At 44.5% G+C, this 14,700-nt stretch overlaps 1 protein-coding gene across 3 annotated transcripts in view; it reads left to right on the top strand.

Annotated features, from left to right (window-relative positions):
- Positions 1-13,298, top strand: part of SGK1 (serum/glucocorticoid regulated kinase 1) — a 115,730-nt gene extending 102,432 nt beyond the window's left edge. The window contains exons 1-12 of one of the 3 annotated variants that reach the window (XM_090039668.1): positions 4,778-4,914; positions 7,610-7,685; positions 8,148-8,223; positions 8,583-8,687; positions 9,198-9,281; positions 9,394-9,525; positions 9,800-9,912; positions 10,106-10,229; positions 10,586-10,681; positions 10,979-11,134; positions 11,244-11,333; positions 12,076-13,298. In XM_090039668.1, coding sequence (XP_089895794.1) covers positions 4,881-4,914; positions 7,610-7,685; positions 8,148-8,223; positions 8,583-8,687; positions 9,198-9,281; positions 9,394-9,525; positions 9,800-9,912; positions 10,106-10,229; positions 10,586-10,681; positions 10,979-11,134; positions 11,244-11,333; positions 12,076-12,243 — 1,254 coding nt within the window. In that variant the 5' untranslated portion in view covers positions 4,778-4,880 and the 3' untranslated portion in view covers positions 12,244-13,298. Of the gene's footprint in view, positions 1-4,777; positions 4,915-6,936; positions 7,145-7,609; positions 7,686-8,147; positions 8,224-8,582; positions 8,688-9,197; positions 9,282-9,393; positions 9,526-9,799; positions 9,913-10,105; positions 10,230-10,585; positions 10,682-10,978; positions 11,135-11,243; positions 11,334-12,075 lie in introns of those variants that run through there. The other 2 variants (XM_090039660.1, XM_090039650.1) reach the window with 2 other exon arrangements.
- The last annotated feature ends 1,402 nt before the right edge of the window (positions 13,299-14,700 follow it).

Genomic DNA, 14,700 nt, shown 5'->3' with positions numbered 1-14,700 from the left:
ATCTGTCTAGTGACTATTGTTTGGATTACAAGCAGCATTCTCTTTTAAGAATAACTCTGATCTGGAAACAGAGCTTTATTCTGGTACTCTGACATTGTGGACACACTCTGAATAGGTACTGTGGAGTATCACAAATGTCACCTCTCCGATACAGAATGTACTTCTTCAGCTTGGCAACTTTTTTGTGATAATTTTATTGAACCAACTGTATAATTGGGAGAGCTGTTGGAAAAACTTCCTCAACTGAAGAGGGGCACCCGAGGACCAAAATCTTGTCCAACTGCTGTCCCAATTCTACAGTTAGTCCAAACAACAGTTATCACACTGCTTAACACATTGCTAGAAAGTGTTCAAATACAATGGTATTGAGGGAATACGGGACTGGAAGGGACCACTTGCAACTGCAAGCTACCATGAAATAGACAATAACCGCAGAGGGATCTGCAAGAATACTCACATCAGACCTTCAAACACACACATCTGAAGCAACAAGACAACCCCTAACATCAAAGAGCAAAGTTTTGATTGCCATTAAAAAAGGCGTCAAAAACTACAATATGCCATCAGAAGAGAGAAAGAGAAACAACCCACCGGTGTAGGTTACATCAGACTAGAGTACAACCAGACTTAAAATAGAGCTAGACACATTATTTATCAGATATTTTAACTACAGGTCAGTATATCTAAGAGATTTTGTAATTTCCCCCTGCTCTCTACAAAGATAAAAATTGCATTTCCTTCAGCATGGCTCTCTATCACTCTAGGATCCTGTGAAAGTAATCCCTTGGTATTAAAGCTTCGTATTGACAATACAGTAAACCTGCTCTGTAAATAGCAGAAAACAGAAATAAAAGATGTGCAAAATTTATGTTTGGCAGAATACAGCATTGAAATCATTTCAAAGTTTGTCAGTCCTTCTGATCAATAGGAGTTTCAGCCCATGACCTTCCTGTCAAGAAAAGATGTCCAAGCAGCCTTTTGACAACATCCTAAATCTCACAGTTTTAAACTGCTGCTGTGGTTATTATCAAAGCCATTATATAGTTCCTATCTATGTGTTGCAACTTGTAGTCATCATTTGCAGTGCTTGACTGAAAGTTTTGGTTTTCTGGACAAGAACTAAATTATAGGGTCAGAGAAGCGAGAGTATTCAGTTCAGATTTACAGAAAGAAAAAGCTTTCAGATTTTACTTTAGAAGATAGACATTGAGAAAAGTACTATCTCTTCTTGCCAGATTTGATGGAGCATCATTCTTAATGCCACTGAAGTTCAATAAAGACCAAAGCCCAACCTCTGTCCTTGTATAGTTAAAACATGGGGCTTAATATTATAGAAAATATGTGTAGAAGGCTGAGTTCCCTGATCCACTTCAGGCCAAGCTGCTTTAGGTACAGTTCAACCTGATGCATACAACTTAAAACTAAGGTCTCAAGTCAGTAAGGTACTCAGTGTGCACTTAACCTGAATTCCTGCTGGTCTGGAATCATTTTTACAGGTATTTTGGCACCTCATGGAAGCTAAGCACCAAAATACTTTAAAATTTTTGATTGCAAATGACCATTAAGTTGCTCAAGGGGAGAAGAGTTCAATTTATCATACCTGTAAACCAAGCTGTCATATTGGCTAGGAGAAATCCATGACAGCTGTGGGGAAAGGGCAGTTGAGGCTGTACTTAGGACTAATCAGCTTTATGTAGCAGCTACTATAGGGAATACAGACCTCTAAATAGGGAGCAATTTTGAGGTAAGAGGCTACAAAACTTGCAAAGACTGTGAGAGCTTCTCTCAGTTGCATAGGGGCCTGATCATGTGTTGTAAACAGTTCCTGAGTAAATGTAATTTTTGTGTGAAAAAAATTGTACCACAGCCCTATAGTCTTTTGACTGAGTGCATATTCACCTACTCTATTGCTCTTGTCCTCCTATGATTTTTAAGCCTACTCATTATGTTTTGTTTCTGAAGAAGATCACAGCTCTTTAGGACAGGGACTGTGTCATCCTACATGTGCTACAAAGCCTAACACAGTGGGATTCTGGTCCTCAGGATGATGATGATGATGTCTCTTTAGCAAGCGTCACTTTGATATGAAATACAGGTATCTGGCAATGTCTTGTTCAATGACATGTTGTAGTGCAAATCAATTCAATTTCTTCTTGTTACTGAGCAATCCATAATTTCTGGGCTCTTTCTAAATCTGCTACCTTTTGTTAATAAATATGTAAACATATCTACTCAAGAGCCTTAAGATTCTTGAATGGAGGCTATACAGAAGTAGGCTGTATTGTTAATTATATGTATTTAACTTTCTTGCTTTATTTAGTTTGTAGCAGGTGCATTCCTATCCACTACCCAGGGTATTCACTATATACTGACATCCATTCTTCAGATCTCATAACAGTCCTCCAAGATCCAGCTCCTGAATAATAAAAATACACAAGACTAAAGTTTTAGTTTTTAAATAAAAATGTCTATCCATCACAGCTATGGAAACAGCTTAAAAATGTGACCCGAGGGCACTCTAAAGCCTCAAATATCAGAAGGGAAATAAAAAGATCACATATATATATTTTTTAAATCTCATGATTTATAAGCCCGTTTCAGGATTTGTGGGGACCTAACATTATTTTCAATGCCTGGCCACGCTGTGTAAATTCCTGGTGTACAAATTCCTAATGTGTGAGGAGTGTGTGCATATCTCTATATAAAATTTTGAGATTCATGTGATGCAAAAAGCTTTTTAAAATAGGCACAAGGGGGGAAAAGTTCTTAAAGATGAAAGAATGAATCTTGTTGAAATGTTTTCTATCCTGGTGTCAGCACCCAGAGATTCTGCTGGTTCTAATTCTATCAAGGAGGGAACATGAAGTAAGATAGATGCGTGTTTGCAGCTTTGACTTAGTTCCTAATGGAAATGATCAGAAAAGAAGCAGGTAAATGTGTCTCCCCACTCTCCCTTTTTACCCCAGAGCTTGTTCTGCACTGAGGTAGAGTAGAGGCTACTGACCTTCACTCATACCCAGCATTGCCAGGTCTTAAATATGAAATTATTGTATTGGAAGCTCAAAAGTATCGTATTTACTGAAAAACTATGGTACACTGAAAAATATGAAAATAAGTATGCAAATACACATGCGGATAAATCGTTTTCTTATTTCCTTTATATTGCTCACTGTAAGATGCAAGTCAGTGAGTGAGAACTGAGTCATCAACGTTGAAGTATTTCTTTATTTTGAGGCCAGCAGTCATAAAAAAGTGCTGACAGCAAGCCCAAAAGGCAGTTAAGACTCCCTGAGAGTGACTTAGGTTAGGCACATGTTGCACCAATTACATGCCTCAAAAATTATAAAATGCAAAACTCCAAAACTCTTGGTTCCGAGATGATGCCTTTCTTAGACCAGCTAAGATATTGCAAAAAAAACTATCTTTTTCTGCAAGCTTTCAGGTACACATGCCCTTCCTCAGGCTCAGGGAAAATTAAAGATGGTAAAAAGTCCCCATAGGTAGAAAAGAAACTTCATTTTTGCAGAGGAAGCTGAAGGTGGAAGTCTGTTCCTCTGCGTCCATGAGAGTGTCTTTGTGAGTAGCCCTTTGATGTTCAGATCAGGCAGGATTCCTTCCCTGGTGGTGTCAGATGGCAGAAAAGCAGGGAGGTGTAGAAATCTTCCTTGTCCTTCAGCAATGAAATGTGTATCCAAAACCAGCTTCAAATTTGGCACCTTCCATGTTTCAGGGACGCATCCAGTAGCATCCCTCAAAAATGCGGTACCCATTCGGAGTATACATGTTGAGGGGAGCATTTTTTAAGGGGAGAGGCTATGAAACTTTATGGCGAGAGACTACAAAACTTTAAGGGATAAGGCTACAAAACTTTGACCCTCCAAAATTATGGTATATTTTATTCGTTCCACCCAAAAAGAGCACACACTGACTGCAGGTGCTTCCTCAGCCTGACCCAGGTGTATTTAAACCCGACAGCTTGCTAAAGAAGAGTTTTCCCAGCTACTGGGAGTCGGTCTGATTAAAAGACAGATTTCCCCAAGCTCTGTCTGCCGTTTTGGACGTTTGTACTATTACTGATGGTCCAGGGGTGGAAATGATCGCAGGAACAGGATGCGGTAGAGCCCGGGCTGTGGTGCCGGGCGAGCTCCCCCTGCCTGCAGGCGGCGGGGCAGGCAGGCGAAGCGGGGACAGAGGCAGCTCCAAAGCGGTGGGATGCCGGGCTGAGGCAGGGGGCGCCCGGTCGGGTCCGCCCATTCACTACCCGGCTGGGAGCAGTCCCAACAAGTCGCCTCTTCGCTTTCCCAGGAGCGAGCCTAGGAGCCTCTGGGAAAGCGACTGTATGGGGAAAAAAGGGTAGCTGTAAGGCACGACATAGAGAGATGGAAGTGCAGTGGGAGGCAGCCCCTCGGCCACTCCGTGCGCGCGCGCTCTCTCTCCAGATCTTTGATGAGGGAAAAGTGCTCGCAAACTCCAGCACTCAGGGATCTCTCTCTGTCTCTCTCTCTCTCTCTCTCTCACACACACACACACACACACACACACACACACACACACGCCGGCTTGCCCCTCCCGGTGCCAGCCAGAGATGCCTTTGGTGGCTGTGGCGTCAAGGAGCGGGGAGAGGGCAGGCGCTGCCTGCCAGGGCTGTGTTGCAATGGGGCAGAGTGTGCCTCCAACTGCCCCGCTCCCCTCCTGTATGTAAATCACGCTCCCTGAGTTCATAAAACGGGCCCGCCAAGACAGCCGCAGCCGGTGAGCGTTGCTTCCCGCCCGCCTCCCTCCGGTCCCCCCGGGGCGGCCACGAAGGGGAGGCGAAAGCGGGCTCGAGGGCCTCGGTCCCAGCCTCTGCGCCGGGGGGTGTTGGCAAGAGGGCGAGGGCAATGAGAGAGCAAGGAGAGAAGTCCTCCTTGAAAGGTTGGTTTCGCCTGGCCGCGCTTGGGGGAACCTCCCTCCAAACTTCCCCGGGGAGCAGGGGCTGCAGGCGCGGCGCGGGTCTCCGGGGAGACGGGATGGAGGGGGGCTTTGGGCCAGAGGGAGGGGTGGGAGGACGCACTGCTAGGCGCCATCCGGAGGGAGGGGGCTTGGGCTAGCGGGGGGCCTCGGCACGGTGGCAGCGCCTTGCCGCCGACAGCAGCCACAGGGGAGGGGAGGATTTGCAGGCGCAGCAGTGAGCAGGGGAGGGGGGAAAGGGGGTGGCACCAAGCAGCGCGGGGGGCTGTGGGGCACTGGTGGAGAAGGGGTGACCCCGAGCAGCCTGGGGGGAGCGGGGTCGCGTCGTTGCCCAGTCGGGAGCTCCCGCGCCCGGGACCGCGAGCCAGGCCCCGGGGCTGGGGGGCGCGGGGCCCACCCGCCTTTTTTTTTTTTTTTGTCCTCCCCTCGCAGCCCGGGTGTCCCGGACACACGGCCCCTGCCCAGTGTGAGCCTGCACGGGCCGGGGCATGGGAAGCGAGGAAGGAGCTGCAAAAGCGCCGCCCAGCGGCCATGCGGGGATGCAGGCGCGCAGGTGGACCGCGGCGGGGGCCAACACGTGTGTTGCGGGGGGCAGAGGGGGCACGTGGCAGCTGGAACATCTGGCCGGAGCCCGGTGCGACGCAGCCACGTGACACCGGGGAAATAAGCACCTTACCCTGACCTGCCGGCGGTGGAAAGTTTCCACTCGGCGCGACCCGTTCCCGGTTGCCGGAGCGGGGGGAGGGGGGGGACGGCGCGGGGCTTGGCCCCCGCCTGCCCTGGCGGCCTCCCTCTGCCCCCTCCGAAACAAGGCTCATGTGCCCCCCGCTGCAAGGCAGGGAATGAGCCCCTTGTGGGGAATAAGAAAAAGGTGGGGAGTAAGAAAAAAAACCCAGCTGGGGGGGGGGGGCTTCTAGCTCCCCCCCTCCCTCCCCTTGCCGCCCGGCCAGGTTGAAGGGAAGGATCGCGGGTGTCTCCTTTGCTTTTGGCCTTAAAAAGGCATTTGCATGTATATATGTTGCATGTATGTGTGTACCTGTGTATATGGGGCAGGGGGGGCTGGACCCGATGATCTTCCGAGGTCCCTTCCAGCCTTACAATCTATGAATCTCTGTGCATACATCTGTGGGTATCTGCGTATGCGTGCGTGTGTGTGTGCATCTGTGTATGTATGTGTGCATATGTATGTATATGTGCATATACGTGTATGGGTGCATAGGTGTGTACATGTGCAAAGAGCTATGTGCATACGTGTAGATATATATCTGCATATCTGTGTATGCCTGCATTTGCACGCACACGCAAATGAGGGTGCATCTAGGTGTGCATCTGCGTGCATCCATCTGTGCATGTGCGGGCGTGTGTATATATCGCTATACACATATCTATAGATACATGTGTGTGTATACATGTCCCCCCTGCGCGCCCCGGAGGGGACACTGGTTTGCTTGCCGAGGGAAGGCCGGGCAGGAAATCTTGTTCCCGAGTCACTGCAGCTCCTGCAAGGCCACGTCTGAGCCCCTTATCTGCCCGGCGGCACCCGGGGCCCTGCAGGCAGCGCGGGCCAGGCCCAGCCCGGCCCCAGACACACAAGAAAAGCCCCGGGCGGAGGCTTGGGTTGTGCAGCCGCAACCGGGGCTCTGCATCTCCTCCTTCCCCCCGGCCGCAGGGTGCCCCCTCCCCGCGCGTCAGGCCGCAGGGCCCCGGCAACATGGCGGGGCCGTGCCTGGAGCCCCCGGGGGAGGCTGAGAGGCGCTGCCCGGCCCGTGTCCGGAGATGCAGCCGCCTTCCCCTCCTTCCGCCGCCGGAGCCTTCCTGCCCGGCGCTGCGCGTCCAGGCAGGGGGGACGGGACGCGACTGGGCAGGACAGGACGGGGCGAGCGCCAGCCGCCACCGCCTCCGGGCGCCGGGCAGGGGGGGCCGCCGCTTTCCTCATTGTTTCCGGAGGCTCCGCCCAGCCGCCGCCACATATAACCCGGCCGGCCGGGCTGCGCGCTCACTCTTGCAGCCGCCTACGGTCCCCTTGCGGTGGCTGGGCTCGCTCTTGCCTGCCTGCCTGCCTGCCTGCCTTTCTCCGCTTGGATTATATTTTTCACTCGCACAAAGCCCAGCTCCGCAATGACAGTCAAAGCCGAGGCCTCCGGACCTACGTTAACTTACTCAAAGATGAGGGGCATGGTGGCCATCCTCATCGGTGAGTGCCGGGATGTTGCTGGAGGCAGCACTCGGCAGTTGCTGGGTGCGGAGTGCCTTGGTTTCCCCTGGGGAGGTCGAGAGAGCAAGCAGGGGGGTTGGCCTTTAAACACCACTTTGGGGATAGTTTTTATCTTAATATTTGTCTATATTTTTATAAAATATGTCTGTCTGTTTGTATTTTATTTTTATGTTTTATGTATATATCATTTGTGTATATGTACATATACATATATGCATACATATACAGGAATGTGTGTATATACATATATATGTGTGTATATATGAGTATATAATGTGTGTGTGTGTCTGTATTATGTGTATATATGAGTCTATATACTGTGTGTATATATGTCAGTATATAATGTGTGCGTATATGTGAGTGTCTATATAATGTGTGTATATGTATGTATGTGTGTGTGTGTTTATATATATATATATATATATTTTTTTTTTTTTCTTGTAGCTTTCATGAAACAGAGAAGAATGGGGCTGAACGATTTCATTCAGAAAATAGCCACCAACTCCTATGCCTGCAAGCAGTAAGTATCCGCAGCCTGGCGCAGGTGAAAAACATAGTAGCCTATTTCCAATTGAAAGATATAGTTGTTCCCTTCTGAGACAAAATGATCAGAATGGGGCAGTGCCCTGCTCCTCCCCACTCCGTGTCACAGCAGTATTAGCTGTTCCTCTTCTTTGCTGTTCACTTTATAATGCATTCTCCTGTTTGGTTTGGGAGAAACCCGTTGATTTGGATTTTCAGAGCCCCAGTCTATATATGATCTTAAATTACTGCACCAGCACTGTTTCTTTGCCCAACAGAGTTTGTGCCTTTCTCCTGTTCCCTTTTAGTCCTGAAAAGCAATAAGGCTTTTCAGCCTCTGTAGGTTGCCAAACTGCAGTTTATCCTTAAGCAGAAGGCTTCTATGCCCCCTAGTGGTAAAATCATGCTGCTTCTTGCTAGTGTAACCTGTTTCTAATAATACACTCCTTAAACTTCACAGCCCTGAAGTTCAGTCTATTTTGAAAATCTCCCAGCCTCAAGAGCCTGAGTTGATGAATGCTAATCCTTCCCCTCCGGTAACTTGTCTTTTGTTATGCATAATATTTCAAAATACATTTGTGAAGCCTGTAATAGAAATGTCTTTATGTTGGAAACGTCACAAAAAGTTCAGATTATAGTGCAGGCTAATAATACTGTTTTAAAAAGGGGTAATCAGTTTTGGGAAATGAAAAAGGTAGAGATTTCTGTATGGAATCTGCTGCTATCTCAGATGGAAAAAAAAATTAGTTATGTGAATTAGTACAATTTTAGTTATGTGAAACAGTTTTATTTCCAGGAAATTCAAATTGTTAGGTTTATGATATAAAAACTTTTGCACTCAAGAGTTTTCCAGGACACATCTTCTAACAACTTTTCTTTTCTTTTTTAATTGCAGCCCAGTCCCTCGCAGCAGATCAATCTTGGTCCATCATCCAACCCGCATGCTAAACCATCAGACTTTCATTTCTTAAAAGTGATTGGAAAAGGCAGTTTTGGAAAGGTAAGTTCCACTTTTTCTGCACTAATTTGATCAGTTACCATCTGTGACATGTAACTACTTAAGGGCTGGGTTTGTAGCAGAGCTTTGATAAACTTTAGAAGCAAAACTCTGCATGACCGGTTCTTCAGCCAGGAGGGCACTTCAATTCTGAGAATGAAGCTGCTTGCCCTGAGGGGGATTGGTGGAGCAGGGTAGTTTTATTGGGGAGGAGAGTTTGAGGAAGACCTGGGATTTCTCCTTCATGTAGGATTGGGGGTAAGGAGTTTTTTTTAACAACCAGGGAGAAGATGCAACCTTCTTGACCATTTAATAAAATCTAGGGAAATGTTTTATATGCATAGCTCTATCTAGCATTTAGCTGATAATGCTAGGTATGTCTAAGAAAACGCTTCCCTGTGCATCTAGTAATAGTGTGCACTGACAATGTAAAGGGCTTTGACATAGTCCCTTCCAGCTGTGTTTTTTATAATTTCTGTTTTTCAACATATCTGTTTTCTTTTTAATGTTCAGGTTCTCCTCGCACGGCATAAAGCAGAAGAACAATTCTATGCTGTTAAAGTACTACAAAAAAAAGCAATCCTAAAAAAGAAAGAGGCAAGTTTTCTTATTATTCACAATCCAACACTATATATGCCAACTATCCTTCTTTATTACTACAAAATAGCAAACGTTGTCACTAAATACTGATGCTTCTGTCTGTTTCCAGGAGAAACACATAATGTCAGAGCGCAATGTCCTATTGAAAAATGTGAAACACCCCTTCTTGGTTGGACTCCACTTTTCTTTCCAGACTGCAGACAAATTGTACTTTGTCCTAGACTACATCAATGGTGGAGAGGTAAGCAGCCAAAAAAAAGATAAGAATTCATATTATGAGTACAGTTGTATTGGAGACTTTCTTTCCACTTTAAACAAGTTCTAAGGGGAAAAGTCATGGGGAAAAGTTGTTAGTTTTAGTGTCATTAGCCTGCCAGGTTTCAGACTACCAGAGGATCATTAGGCCATTTCCTGCTATTGTTCTCTTAGCTACTATATATGTCGAGTCTAATTAAATGCATTGTTACCAGGCTTTGGCACCATTTACAGAACTTTGTTCTTTCTGTCTCCTGTAGTTGTTCTACCATCTCCAGAGGGAGCGTTGCTTCCTGGAACCAAGAGCTCGTTTTTATGCTGCTGAAATAGCTAGTGCACTGGGATACTTGCACTCTCTGAACATAGTTTATCGGTAAGTAGTCACACTCAGTTTGTTCTTTACTCCATACTTTGCTTGTTCAAAGTAGATTTCAATATATTGGTTTAAAATGGCAACTTCTGAAGTACTTTCTTAGAGCCTAAAGTTTGCATATGCATAGAATACTAGTAATAGCTCTTTAATTTAAAAAAACTAACATTTGCATTATGGTTTCTTGTTATTACAGGGACTTGAAACCAGAGAATATTCTTCTGGATTCTCAGGGGCATATTGTCTTGACTGACTTTGGACTCTGCAAAGAGAACATAGAACACAATGGCACAACCTCCACCTTTTGTGGCACACCAGAGGTACATTCAGTTTTGCTTTTGGAATGACCATTATTTGTCTACTGTGTGAACAGAATGGCAGATACAACAGTAAGACTATATTGGCTTGGCATGACAAACACTTCTGTTATAAATTCCCAGTAGAATAGAGGTGAGAGATTAACATCCATAAACCAGTCATCCAGTGAATACTGTGGCGCCTATACAGTAGGAGCTGCTCTCAGGCTGTCTCCCTGCATATCAATGACACTTTATAGTGTAGGTACTACACTGGGCTTAGCATGCTTTTCTTGTAATTCAAAAACATAGGCAGGGGAGTTTTTAAAAGTTTGTCAGGCTAATATGGCTCTTTTTTCTTTTCCCCTTCTATTAAATAGTACCTTGCTCCTGAAGTTCTTCATAAGCAGCCCTATGACAGGACTGTTGACTGGTGGTGCCTTGGAGCAGTTTTGTACGAGATGCTTTATGGACTGGTAAGTAACAGACATCTATTTGGTTAATTCAAATAACTGACTAGGTTTCATATCAAAGCAATCAACGTAAGGAACCATTCTAGCTTTACTACGTATACTTGTGACTTCCTTATGATGAAAATAAAGTCCCAGTGGGTCCTGTGTTGCTCTCCTGTCCACTGAGAAGTCTGTAGATTGAAAGCAGCACATGGCATAAAGGCTAAAATATTTTATGGTGTTATGGGAAGATACATGTACTGAACTAAGTAAGACTCACTAACTTTATACTTAAATATGCATTTTCTTTCTTTCTGGCAGCCCCCTTTCTACAGCAGGAACACAGCAGAAATGTACGATAATATCTTGAACAAACCCCTGCAGTTGAAACCAAATATTACCAACTCTGCTAGGCACCTTCTGGAAGGTCTTTTGCAAAAAGACAGGACAAAGCGCCTTGGTGCCAAGGAGGACTTTGTAAGTGTAATTTTGTAGTTCTGGCCTATAACATAGGAAGTAAACAAGATCATACCACTCATTCAATTACTCTTGTCTGAATTAATCTAATTTTATTTTTCCTTAACAGACGGAGATTAAGAATCACATCTTCTTCTCCCCAATTAACTGGGATGATCTCATTAATAAAAAGATTACACCCCCTTTTAACCCAAATGTGGTAAGCATCACTTCTAATTATAGAATTTCTAAAGACAGTTATTCTCCCCACTTCCTGGATGTCCAGTGCCAAAAGCAGTTTGCAGCCTCCTACAATATGGCAATTCTTTTCCTTGTATCAGTTGTAGGGACAAAGATATACACAAACTCAACAACAGGCTTTTTAATTTAATTTAAAACAAACAGTAAAATGTAGCCATTTATCTCTTCTTCCCCCCTGCCCTGACTTCCATCCAAGCAGTCACACAAACTAATGGGAAGCTAAACCTTAAATATCTCCCCCCCTCCCCCCGTAAAGTGGGTTTTTTTTGTTTTTGGTTTGTTTTTTTTTTATTGACTTGGATAAAATGCACATGCAAGTATACTCACTACGGCTATTCTGGTGATTTTTAAGTGGCTTACTTGCAAGCTGCTAACACATGCTTACATAAACTGTGGCATAAATGTGGATTTGCATTTTGTTTTATGTCCTGGGCTTGCTTGGAGGGCAGCATTTTGAAATGCACCACAATGTATACAGTGCTTACTAGGAAATAGCAAGATGTGAAAAAGTAAGACTGTTCTTGGCCAATACTGTTTTCAACAGTAGGTCCACTGTAATAATAACATTCTGACTCTTCACAAAGGGTTTTTTGTGGGTTTTTTTGTTTTGTTTTTTAAATCCCAGTTTCAAATTCATCTGTGTTCATGAACTAGAGAGAGCTTAGACTAAATATCTGTTTCTTTCCTTTGATATTCTTCAGAGTGGCCCCAGTGATCTACGACACTTTGATCCTGAGTTTACAGATGAGCCAGTCCCCAACTCCATTGGTCAGTCTCCAGACAGCATCCTTATTACTGCCAGCGTCAAGGAAGCTGCAGAAGCTTTTCTGGGCTTCTCTTATGCTCCACCCATGGATTCTTTCCTGTGAACTTCATTTCCCCTTTTTTTGTTTTTAATTATTATGTTGGCCGTCTGGTTGAACAGCCAGTTGACCCATCATCTTGAAACAGAATTTGCACATCTCCACCATGGCAGCTTTGCAGCCTTAATTTTCAACTACACTGTTTGCTGGAAGCTTTTTTTGAAGAGCACATAACTCTCTAAATGAGCTTACAGGCTTTTCACTCTTATTCGTTCTTCCCCCAAAGTGGTGCTATCTCCTTGGGAAAGAAGGAAAAAGTATCTGCTGCCAGAGACTGCTACGGTAGATTGTAGGAATAATAATGTGCTGTTTTGAAAATGTTCCAAAAAGCCTTGCCTGAAGGTCTATCTGGATGTGATTTAAGGATTTTATGAAACGTGCCTTTTTCTGATGCGATCTTGTTTAGCTCCAAAGCTTTACCTGTTGCAAAGTGTTTCTCGATTTCTTTCTGTGGGTTTACTACGTGAACAAATGGTATGAGTGTGGTATGAATACTACAGATGGACTTAGTTTAAAGCTTCAATGTGACACTTGCAGGATACTACAATGTGGGGCATTGTTCGTTTCTTCCATATTTGGAAGATAAATTAAGTGTAGATTTTGAAATTTTTTTTTTGTAAACTATACAGTCGATTAAAATTATTGAAATGGGCTCACAGTGACTTGTATCCAAATGCTTGAAGAGAGCATTGCTGCTATGAAAAAAGATTTCTATTTTTAGAAAGGGTTTTTATGGACCAAAATGCCCCAGCTGCAGTCGGTCAAAGCTGTTGGTTTGTTTCATTTTTTTTTTCTTTTCCTTTTTTCATTTTAAGTTTTTAAATGATGTCATCTGTAAAATGGGCATTATTTATGTGGGGGGGGGTTGCATTCCTGATTGTATGTATTGTAAAAAGTTCTGTACATTCAGTTGTAACTCTAGATGTATATTTAAACTTGCAGGCTTACTTGCAATGTAATGTATACCATCATTGTAATGTAATTAACATGGTTATAATATGTACCATTTTTTTTGTGACCAAACCCATTGGTTTGCAGTAAAATCGAGGGGAAAAAATTCAGATTGTGTCCACTCTTTCTTCCTAGAGAATTTTAGCCAACATTCTTCTTTCTCAAGGGTTTAAAAAACAAGTCTAGACTCTAATACTGTAGTTCTTGACTTCAACTGAGAGGCCTGGTTCACTAGATGAAGTTAGTTAAATTGAAGTGTGATCTTTTAATGTCCTACTGCAAGCCCTGGGTGCTATTGTCCTCTTACCAGTCTAATGGATGTAAGAGACCTTACAGGAGTAACACTATCAGTGTAAGTATACCTTTAGAACTGGGTCAACATGGGAGGAGGACATTGTGGAAGTTCATTGATTACAGTGCAGGAGGTGTGCTGTGACTAAGTAGAACTAAAACCACAGAGAACAATGGGACTGAAAGGCACAAGGTTGTTACAGCTTGAATCATTTCTATTGCTTTTTCACAGACTTAAGTGTGACTCTAAACTAGAAAATCGGTACCCATATTACAGCCACAACCACCACACCACCTGCTCTGGAGTTCAGGTATTTTTTATTTATTACCACGTTGCAGACACATGATCAGAAGGAAGGTTTCAATAGGCAAGTGATTAAACATACAAATCCATCCTGCCTGGACCAGAGTTTACTCCAGTGCTGCGACAAATGCAGTGCCCTGAGTAGGGCCAGTACTGTAGAAGTTTTTCATAAACTGAGTTCTCTAGTGTAACCAAAGTCCGGGCCAATTCGAAAGGCAATTCCTCCAGCAGCACAAACTGCAACAAGCAGTTATTAATTGCCTGGGTGGATGTACATTAGTCTAAACTGGTCTGAATAATCTGTAAAAAGTCCTTCTACAGATACTTAGCAAACAAAAGGAAGGTTGTGCAGAGTAATATAGGGCCACTGCAGGACAAATCAGGACAGTTGGTGGTTGATGCAGGGGAAAAGGTGGAGCTCTTCAATGAGTTCTTTGCTTCGGTATTCCTAAGTACTGACCAAGACAATTCCCCCACCTTGAGCACAAATAGATGTCCAAAGGCATCAGACCGCCAAAAGCTAGTGCTGACTTAGTTAAGGAGCACTCGGAAGGGTTGGATGGGTACAAGTCAGCCGGCCCAGACTTCATCCATGGGTGCTAAAGGAATTGGCCAGCATCATAGCTGAGCTGCTGGCATGGCTGTTTGAGCACTCATGGTGCTCCGGCCAGATCCCTGAGGACTGGAAAAGGGCCAATGTGATGCCCATTTTTAAGAAGGAGAGAAGGGATGAGCCAGGTAACTTTAGGGATAGAGTCTTACCTCTATCCCTGGGAAAATACTGGAAAAAATCATCAGAGTGCATTTGTGAAGGCCCAGCAGGGGAAATGATGCTGAAAGGAAACCGGCCTGGGTTCATCACAGGTAGATCCTGCCTGACAAAACTTATAGCCTTTTATGACCAGGTTATACACTAC

This window comes from Crocodylus siamensis, chromosome 1, assembly GCF_052110815.1.
Source record: "Crocodylus siamensis isolate JL-2025a chromosome 1, ASM5211081v1, whole genome shotgun sequence".
Classification (NCBI taxonomy): Eukaryota; Metazoa; Chordata; order Crocodylia; family Crocodylidae; genus Crocodylus; species Crocodylus siamensis.
Note: the sequence above shows the minus strand (reverse complement) of the source record. Positions and strands in the feature narration are given on the sequence as shown.